General features: G+C 41.1%; 1 protein-coding gene across 1 annotated transcript in view; it reads right to left on the bottom strand.

Annotated features, from left to right (window-relative positions):
- The window catches only part of PTPN13 (protein tyrosine phosphatase, non-receptor type 13 (APO-1/CD95 (Fas)-associated phosphatase)), a gene marked incomplete at its 3' end in the record, with an annotated part of 101849 nt that overhangs the window by 13909 nt on the left and 77618 nt on the right, over positions 1 to 10322 (bottom strand). The window contains exons 25-34 of the mRNA XM_010297153.1: positions 9338 to 9431; positions 8456 to 8541; positions 7422 to 7584; positions 6319 to 6533; positions 6126 to 6224; positions 4259 to 4620; positions 3918 to 4092; positions 2438 to 2596; positions 479 to 650; positions 165 to 375 (exon numbers count right to left, since the gene is read on the bottom strand). Of these exons, the coding sequence (XP_010295455.1) occupies positions 165 to 375; positions 479 to 650; positions 2438 to 2596; positions 3918 to 4092; positions 4259 to 4620; positions 6126 to 6224; positions 6319 to 6533; positions 7422 to 7584; positions 8456 to 8541; positions 9338 to 9431 (1736 nt within the window). The remainder of the gene's footprint in view (positions 1 to 164; positions 376 to 478; positions 651 to 2437; positions 2597 to 3917; positions 4093 to 4258; positions 4621 to 6125; positions 6225 to 6318; positions 6534 to 7421; positions 7585 to 8455; positions 8542 to 9337; positions 9432 to 10322) is intronic.

The raw sequence follows: 10322 nt of genomic DNA on the forward strand, positions 1-10322 counted from the left end.
GCAAATATACAGACCCTTTTTGTGGCATCAGTCCTCAATCATATGCCACCTAGCACCACACTGGCACATTAATTGTCATACCAGGAACACCTTTTACCCATATACTCATACAATCATGGAAGAAAAACAAGAAATAGAGGAAAGCATTTGCTTCCAAAACAAACCTGGTTGCTTTGAGCACTACTTTTGGAAGGTATGTTTCCAGCATTCTTTTGGCTTCTTTCAGAGTCATTCCCTGTGTGCTTACTCCATTAATGTAATGGATAATATCTAGCACATGGAGACTCTCCTCTCTGGCAGCAACTGATTTGGGGAGAATGTCGCTAATATACACAACTTGGTAAAGGCTGTCATGACCTCCTGATAACAACAAACCTGTGCAGGAAAAACAGGGGGGGTGGAAATTCAAGTTCATTCTTTGTAACTGAAGGGAAAAAAAATTTGCTTTAGAACAAAAAGTAGTATACTCCTGTGTTACCTAGCTCCTCCTTATGGCACATTAGTGTAATATCAGGCAATAAATGAGGCAGTATTGGCATCTTGGGTAACTCCAAAACACGCCCTAACACTAATCTGACAGTCTTTGGGGCAGCACGGAGAAAGTTTACTGCATCAGTATGACTCATGTTAGTGACGTCAATGTCATTAACCTGCGAAAATAAAAGCAACAGATATCTCCTTGTTAGGTTCCAAGTAAAACAGCATTACTACGGAAACATTTATTACTGTTCCTATTGTTGACATTTGACATTAAAAGGACATCTAAAACAATAGATGCTTTATCAAAAAAAAGCTGCAGTTCATCATACATACCCAAGGTACAGAACACATAAATGTAACTGAACTTTTGCAAGTGAAGAAACAAGTTTACAGTCCAAATGTCAAAATATTAAACAATCTGAAGACATGCATTATTTCACTCCTCCTATTTAAAAAATTGGAATGCTATAACTGCACAGGCCAATACCTGAAAGTCTGACTCAAAACCTAATCCAATTTGACTTGTATTTGTCTAACTTTATTAAGGTTTAATAGTATTCAGCAGTGCTTCAGTGTCCTGATCTAGCAATGACTCACACATATGCTCTGAGTTACACACTTGGCACTATTGTTCACAGTCCCTGTGAGCCTAAATGCAAGTTGGCAGTTGATCAGAAACTAATACTATAAGGGACAGGATGCCATCCAGAGGGACCTGGCCAAGCTGAAGCAATGGGCCCATGTGAACCTCAGGAGGTTCAACAAGGCCAAGTGCAGGGTCCTGCACCTGGGTCAGGGCAACCCCCAGCATCAGTACAGGCTGGGGGATGAAAGGATTGAGAGCAGCCCTACCTGGGAGGACTTGGGAGTACTGGTAGATGAAAAGCTGGACATGAACCAACAATATGCGCTCGCAGCCCAGAAGGCCAACCACATCCCGGGCTGCATCAAAAGTGTGGCCAGCAGGTGGAGGGAGGTGATTCTGAGCCTCCACTCTGCTCTGGTGAGACCCCACCTGGAGTCCTGCATCCAGCCCTGGAGCCCTCAGCACAGGAAAGACATGGACCTGTTGATGCGGGTCCAGAGGAGGGCCACCAAAATGATCAGAGGGATGGAGCACCTCTCCTGTGAGGACAGGCTGAGATAGCTGGGGGTTGTTCACAGCCTGGAGAAGAGAAGGCTCCAGGGAAACCTTATTGCAGCCTTCCAGTACTTAAGGGGGCTTATAAGAAAGATGGGGACAGACTTTTTAGCAGGGCCTGTAGCAACAGGAGAAGGGGTAATGGTTTTAAACTAAAAGAGGGCAGATTCAAACTAGATACAAGGAAGATATTTTTCACACACTGGCACAGGTTGCCCAGAGAGGTGGTAGACACCCCATCCCTGGAAACATTCGAAGTCAGGTTGGACAGGGCTCTGAGCTGCCTGATCTAGTTGAAGATGTCCCTGCTCATGGCAGGGGGGTTGGACTAGATGACCTTTAAAGGTCCCGTCCAACCCAAACTATTTTATGATTCTGTGATAAACAGCTGTACTATATAATATGTACTCAGTAAACTCTTGTAGAGCAAATCTCTTAAAATCTATTTCCTAACAATATGTTAGTCATGGATATATTTGACTAACAACTCGTTCATATACCTGAGCAATCACCTTATTTAATCAGTGAATGCTTTTATCTTTAAACCATTTTTTGCCACCATGAATAGCAGTTGCACACATGCCTAGCTGTGGGACATAGCATAACCCCCTTCAGCAATCTTCTCACATGTTTTCATACTTGTATTTCTTTTGTCTAAGTGCTATCAAATTATGCCTCTCGGAAGGTGCATGCTTTTGTTCCTTAACCACATTTAATCTGGCCCACAACACAGTTTGTTTTTTTGGGGTTTTTTTTTTGACTCAAAGTTGCCCTTTTCATGCAATCCCCTGTATCTGAAAACATTAATTCTCTCACTTTTATCAGCCGGTCTCCAGGTCGTAGTCTCCCATCACTTTTGGCAGGATCCTGAACAATGTCATGAATGTAGCAGCCAATGTTATCATTGCCTTTGGTCACTGTAAAACCCAGACTACCCTTTTCCGACTTTGTCATAGTGACTTGGAGCTCTACTTCCTAGGGGAAGAAAATAGCACTTTACAACACAGACAGACAGGAGCAATTTGAACGCTTTAGTGAATTTAAGACAGTTAGAAACAGACAACTGATTTACCTATTGGTTTAAGTGGAACATTAGCCTGGACAGTACCAAGACATGTCTCAGCAGGCTCAGCTTAGCTGCTTCAAGGAAGCACTTCTAATGAATTCAGACTGACTACTGTTTTGCATGGAGCTAACCTTGGGCCAAAGGCCTATGATCTAAACAAAACTGTGAAGGCACATGCCAAAATGGATACCTTATTTTATCCTCAACCAGCTGCCATATATAAAAAAAGTCCAAATAAGTGTTTTCCAAATAAGACAACACATCAGGAATTATTCAACTAGAGAAAGTAGGTCAACATATTTTCCTACAATGACATACAACACCATAGCTTATCTCGGAATTGAACACATGTTTTGCCTATTTAAATTTGCATGAATTTTGATTTGAAAGATACAGATCTGCCTCATTTGCATAGAAACTCACAGAGCACCAGGAAGGTTTGAGAAAAACTTCTGAAGAGACTAAGAAAAGGATAGTTTGTTTCTTCTTACAATGGAGTATAAGCTAGAATAGCTTTGTAACCTGAAAGAACCTCACAAATGAGACATATCAAGGCTCAATTTTCATTTTTTCAACCCGTGAATAGATTAATTGAGGATATGGAAGCAGAAGTTCCTTCTGATACACAACACATTTCTGGGGTGGCAAGAAGCTAGTCTCAAGTCTCAAAAAATACGCTGCATTTTGCAGCAGAGCAGAAAGTCTTTGGGATTCATAGATATAAAGGCAGCAAAGAAGAGGGTTGCCCTGATATGCCTGCTGTCCCGATTTATCCTTTGATCTCCAAAGGACCACACAGAAACTAAGAGGGCAGAAGAAAAATATCTGCCATTTAAACTTCATCTGAGTTTAGAGGTAGGTAAATATTTAATGCCAAATTTTCCAGGCTGAAATGACACACAAAATAGACATATACACATCTACCTATGTACACCTGGATGCCTCCACATTCACAGATGGTAATATATCAACTCAAGAGCCCAGACAGAAAATGCCTGCAAACATTTGTATGAGCAACTGCAGTTCACTGGTTACAAATGGCATATGCATGTGTGCCATTTATAAGGCACATGCCCAGGTTAGTGCAAGTATAACCTACAACTATCCCATTTGTAAGTTAATATGCCTAACTTCTATTTAGTCACTCCCAATACCATGGCTAAAACAACTCCCAGTTGTCCACAGCAGGAGGTACATTTACACTACTGAAAGACAGAAATAGTAAATTACTGGCTCATATTCTTCAGCATTTTTTTCCAACTGGCTGAGTAATGAATCCATTCCTCCTAGGTGTGGTGTCAGCTCAGAAGCAGGAGTAGCATAACAGTCATTTATTAAAACGGATGTGGTAACATCAGGAACAGTTCTACAGGTTGGGATCAATGGCAAATCCAACGGTACATTGCTACAGATAAACAAGCAAAAAACAAGGATCAGCTTGTATAATGTGGCTGTCACCTGTAAATTAATATAAGGACCATTATTGAATTTATGCAGATCTAACAAGCAAAACAAAACTATTTTTGTAAACACCTTCTGCAATATTAGAAGCATCATTATAAAGAGCATACCTGTCCTCAAGCTCTGACTTGCTAGGAGCCTCATGATCAGAATATAAGATGGTGCGAACAGCCTCCTCCTGACCACAGTGTGCCTCATACTGACTGTGTGCCTGTGTCATAGCTTCATCTGAAGTTTGGTATAGCGCAGAACTCCAGCCAAGGCCCACCTGTGCTGGCGAGTCTATCACCTCCTCATCACCACTCCTGCTGCTGTCACTGTAGCTGTCTCTTCTAGAGGGGGATTTTAGCCTTTTCTTGCTCAGATCAGTAGTTTCATTTTCATCTGAGCTGTCACCTTGTTCTCCATTTGATGGACCAGAAACTTCTCTGCTGACATCTGGAAATACTTGTTGGGGTGAATGGATGGGAGTCTGCAGAGAACAAGGACATTTAATTAATCAAACTCCAGTTTTCATGACAAAAGGAAGTTGCAAAGACTGCATAAAATTACCAAAAGCAATTAGTTAGTGGCTCTTTCCATTTAGATGCGTAAACATCTAAACATTAGAGACTGCGTAAACATATCATAACACAGTTTTACCAAGTTCAACACAATGCAGTCAAGACAAAGTGTGCAAATCTGCAAATTCATCTACGGAAAACAAATATACTCTTGGCTTTAGCCTTGGAGAGCCTACTGACAGATGCCTTTAAGCTATGCCCAGCAGTCATCTAGGCAATTACCATGATATCCCCTCCAACCAGAAAACACTGCTGATGCTTACAGTGCAACTTGAAGTCAAACTAATCTCACACAGGAGGGAAACAGGGAAGCTTCAGCAAAAAGCTACATAACAGACTACAAAAACTATGATAATTTACACCAAACGGAGACTGTTCAGCCAAGTTATTAACTCCCATGAGAATGAAGAACAGTTTTGCCGATAATCACATATTCCCAAGGATGATGTCAGCTAGCAGACACACAAAGTTTAAAAGCTTAATTTACGCTTTTATGGCCAAATTCTTGTGTTCCTGAACACACCAATCTGTGACAATGTTATAAACAAAAATCGTCATTTGTTTATTGGTTTTGCTCTTCTTTTAATATATGTACTGTTTTATTAAAGTTGTTCCATACAACAAACAGGTTCATTACAGGACTAGTTATTTGTATTATTAGTTTGTTCAGTTGCTTCTCTCTTACTCTAATTTTAACTTCACTCAAATTTGTGTTTGTACATTTAAGTTTGTTATCAGACTTGAATGGTTTCTATTGTTTGAAAATGATATTAAAACAACTTAAACTGAAGACCTGTCTCCATCAGTTTTACACTTTCCTGTATTATGGAAAGCCTACTTTTCAGCAAAAAAGAATGTAGAGGGAAATTTGCCTGAAATACATTTAATTTCCACTTCTTCCAAGTATCCTAAAATGGCTTTCTGTTCTTTCAATTTACTTATTGAAGCAGTTTGAAAATATTCTTTGGGATACCTCCAAATTCCAAGTAAATAGGGCAATCTTTTCCCTGGTTTTACATGCATCAAAGCCAGACATGTTGGTGTTTTGCAGAATATTCTTCACATATATTACAGAAATATCCAAATTCTGAGATCAGCGTCAAACCATTGGGCTGCAAAGAAAGCCCTGCTACAGCAACAGTGTATTAAGCCAATTTCCAACGTCTTAAGCCACAAAATGGAGAGGGAAAAAAAATAAACTATTGAAGCCCTGCATTCTTTTCACCTTTCCACAAGATGCTTAGTACACTCCTGAAGAATTTACTGTAAGAACCATGTCTCTGTAAGCATCCTCCCCACCTTTCCACCTGCATTTTGCATTTAACTAACCCACCTACCAGATCAAATAAATGAACATTCAAACAGGAATTAAAAAAAAAAAAATTCAAAAAAAATCATATGCCATACACCTTACCAACAAAGAAGGATCGATGTCTGGTAGTATACCAGATGGTGGTCGACAAAGGAGAAGAGAGACTTCTGGAGATGTTCCCCTCAGAGCAGAGATGACTTCCTATGGCCACAGTGAAATTCATTATTAAATGCAGACTCCCCAAAACTTGCAGGACATGACATGACAGCATGAGTTTCATTACTAAGATACAAACCTGCTGGGATAAACCCTTTAGCGATGCCCCATTCACTTTCAGAATGACATCCCCAATTTCTATCTGCCCACTTTCTGCAGCGGGCTGCCCAGGGAAGAGCTTTTTCACTCTCACAATAGTTGAGCCCAATTGCTCAGGGGTGAGGTTATCTTCACGGCAGAAACTGAACCCAAGGCCTGAGCTATTCTTCAACAGCTTTACCTCAAATGTGTTCTCTGCAAAAGAAACATTAACTTATTATTTCCTACAGCACACTGACCATGAAAAAATGTGGCTGCCTCTTTTACTCCAGACATGACAATGCACACTCTCCCCCTCACATTACTGAACACAAGCATTATCTAAAAGATCCCCCCAAGTTAAAAAGAACCAAAAGCTGATCATGACTTCTCAATCTGCTGGCTTTCCCTGACAACATCCACACTATACAAAAGGAAGTCCATTAAGGAGCCTGTTAAAGTACAGAGTGACGCAACCTTTCTGGCCACTGGTCAGACATTAGTGAGAACACCAACTGGAGTGCCTGGCAGTCAGGATAAATCCCATGCAGGAAGACCAAAAGGTATCTGCAGTGGTTTCACCATCTGGGTAGGCTTCCCTCCACTTTCACAGATCTCCAGGAAGAGAAGCTGAAATATGCCAACCTCTAGTCAGCTAAACAAATCCCTCTTCTCTCTTCATCCAGCTCTTGATGTCTTCTCTCACCTGGACAGGAACAGCAGGACCTACAGAAGCTCTCATTTGTATATGAGTATCTTAACCTTCCCTCGGCACTCCTTAGCAGTACCAGAGATAGCAGCACCCCTTTTACTCCAACCTTGCTAAAGCCCTGGCCTCCACGGCTGGTGAAATTGGGAAGCAACAAGGAACAGTGAGACAACAGTTAATAGCGACTAAACAAAGTTACCAAGATGCGAAAGGAAATCTTAAAAACAAACGCAACAGCACAAAAAGGATGGGATTGCATACGCAGGGCCTCAGTACAGACTGCTACCAGCTCTTTCTCCTGTCTGTCTTTCTAGTCAACAGAAGATTTGAAGAAAAATATCACAAAAACTAAAGGATGCTTTGAAAGTTCAGACAATTGTCCTATGTGACCTGACCTGCAGTGACAAAGCTGTAATCTTTGGCATTTGTAGTTTTTATCGCTGGTTTCTCCTGTGGCTCACATTGCCCCACCTGATTTGGAGGTGTGCATTGTGGTGTTACTGGAGCATGAACCTTGGCCACAGAAAGCTGACCTTTTTCCAACAGCAGATGCACCACCTAAAGAGATGAAACATTCTCCAGTTAACTGGCAATGGTCATGGAGATAGCAGAGTCTAGAGTACATGTTTCTTTCTAACTTGTCAGGGTCCTAAGTTCTACAGCAGCAAACTTTACAGACACTTTCCTCCCCATACACCCTCCATTTGTTCCTTATTTTAAGGCCTGTTAAGTAACAACCTCTGAAATACACTAATAGACTTGCAAGACACTTGCCAACAGAGAGTAAGAAAGAGTTTTCTTCCAATAAAGCTGTGAGTGGGTTAAGAAGTATCAAAGACAATGTCACTTTCACATGCATACCGGGAATAGAGTTAAAGGCATTTTATAAAGTGAGCACAGGTAGTAGTCCTTAGCAGCTCTGAATGTGTACATTTACTGGCTATTTTCAAGTGTGCATGTACTTCCACATATAAAGCAGCTGCCATAAGTAGCATTATTAAATGAGGAGACACCACTGACACAATCAAGTGCTATCCAAAAAGGCTAAGACTCAAGTAAAGCTACTGACCCAGCATGCAAATACAGCTGCATATATGGAGACCCTTGTCTCCTCAGTGGTTCAGATTCAGGACCTGTCTGTAACATGCTGCTACAGCTGTTTTCCAACCTGTGCACCTGGGCTTCCTTCCTGTGAAGCCCAGGGACAAGGAGAAAACAATTCCATGCAGACCTCTAGCCCGCACACAGAGACAGAATTTCACTAGGGCAGGCAGTGAGACTCGAGACCTAGGAAGCCAAGGAGTCTAAGAAAGCACACCTAAAGCAACCAGGACACTAGGGGGAATTCCAGTCTTCAGGTTCCTTTACCTTTTTTCACTCATGAAGATCTAGTTTACTACAGATAGGAGTAGAACCAGCAGCCGCTTACCTGCCCTGTGTTTCTCAGCATTTCAACTGCTTGCTTATGGGTAGCACCTTCCAAACTGATCCCATTGACGGAGAGCACGCGGTCACCTATGAATGATTGATTAATAATTTAAGAAAAAGTTGGCAGAACAACATCTATAGAACATATATGACGCACAGAAACCTTCAAGTCTCAGCTAACAAGGACAGCTATTGAAGTAAATTCTCACTCCCCTCCACACTCTGAGTCAAGAAGAGAACTTGCAACTAAACTATACGGTTGTACTCAATGATCTTAAAGGTTTTTTCCAACGTAAATGATTCTACGGGATAACCCCATGTCAAAGCTAGTGTTAACCATTGGACTGATAGCCTGCCACAAAGTTCAGACTCTTTATTAAAAACAAATCTTAGTCTACAGTGGAAATTCTCACTTCATAAAGAATGAGGCCTGGCTCGCAAACAAGAAAAGCCGTAACAATTAGAATGATTTTCTGTATTGAGTTGCCCAGCATGATAAGTAAGAAGGCCACAAAAAATACAAAGCCCTCTCTCTCCATGGCTGGAAGAGAAGTGTTCTCGATTAGAACAGGCTGCATTAGGAAAAAAAAAAAATCCTGCAGCCTATCTCCTGTTTTTCTCCTCCACAGCAGTTCTCTGTTGGTTCTGTGGTTGTTCTACACTATTTTTTTAATCCTAACCTGCAGAATCAGCTATCAAGGCAATATTTAAAATGACAACTGCAAGTGCACTAGCTTGGAAAAACAGCTCTTCCCAGTGAAAAAGGTACAATGAAAGGAGGCAGAGTTCCTAGCTCCTAGGCCACAGTGTATGGTCAAGTCCATCACAGTTATATGCCCTTTTTTCACATTAAGAGTCCCAACTGAAAGAACTGAAATATTACCTTTTTCTATTCTGCCATCTGCTTCAGCTGCTCCCTTAGGAATAATCGCTTTCACATAAATACCACCATGCCTTATGCTAGTATTTACACCACCCTAAATGGAAAGCAAAAATAGGATATATTAGTCTTTTTACAGTGAGACTACTTAATAATTAAACAGTGTCACACAAGGAAAACTGTACTCAGGAAGCACTTGGGCTATTGGCACGTAAAAAGAACAGCCAAACTATCAAATGCAAAATGTTACACAAAGTATATTTTTGCAGTTATGCAATTTATTACGAATGAAGTTGGAGTGGGAAGATTATAATCACAATGCATCACAATGCAATGCCCTTCAGCAGAAGCATGTCTGCATTATGCTGGACTTTACATGCTCAAAGGTCGGAGATGTGTGAAAGCACAGCATGCCATAGCCAAAGATGCATACCCACGCAGTGTCCTACTCCAGTACACCCTCTCTGATGTAACAGGAAAGTAAGGAGTGCTGCTTTCTCTCAGCTTATCCAAGTTTGAGGGTCTAAGGTGAAAAACTCTGCCCAAACTCAAATGGCATTGTTTTTGCCATTTGAGGGTCTTAGCTTTTCTGCTCATTGCAAAGGGATTGGACTAGATGATCTTTAAAGGTACCTTCCAACCCAAGTCTTTGTATTATTCTGGCTCACTGCTGCACCATCAGTGCTTCTCCACAAACTGGGAGAGAAGAGGGAGACGAACAGTGTATTAACATTCGCTCCCAAAGCCCACAGTACTACATGTGAAAACTTAAAACACAGAGCTAATTGTATACCTCTTCTTTTCACCATTGTACAGGATAACAATGCAAGGGGCAGAATGGAGGCTGAAAAAGGAAAGGTCAATGAAGATACCACTTGATCATCCTTTAAGGGAAATCTTTGCATCAATTGGCATCTTCTAACGTTTTCTAGAAAGCCAATGCATGCATACAGGAGGCTTGATGCTATTCAATAATAAACTCCTGCTG

This window comes from Phaethon lepturus, unplaced genomic scaffold, assembly GCF_000687285.1.
Source record: "Phaethon lepturus isolate BGI_N335 unplaced genomic scaffold, ASM68728v1 scaffold7901, whole genome shotgun sequence".
NCBI classification, from domain to species: Eukaryota; Metazoa; Chordata; class Aves; order Phaethontiformes; family Phaethontidae; genus Phaethon; species Phaethon lepturus.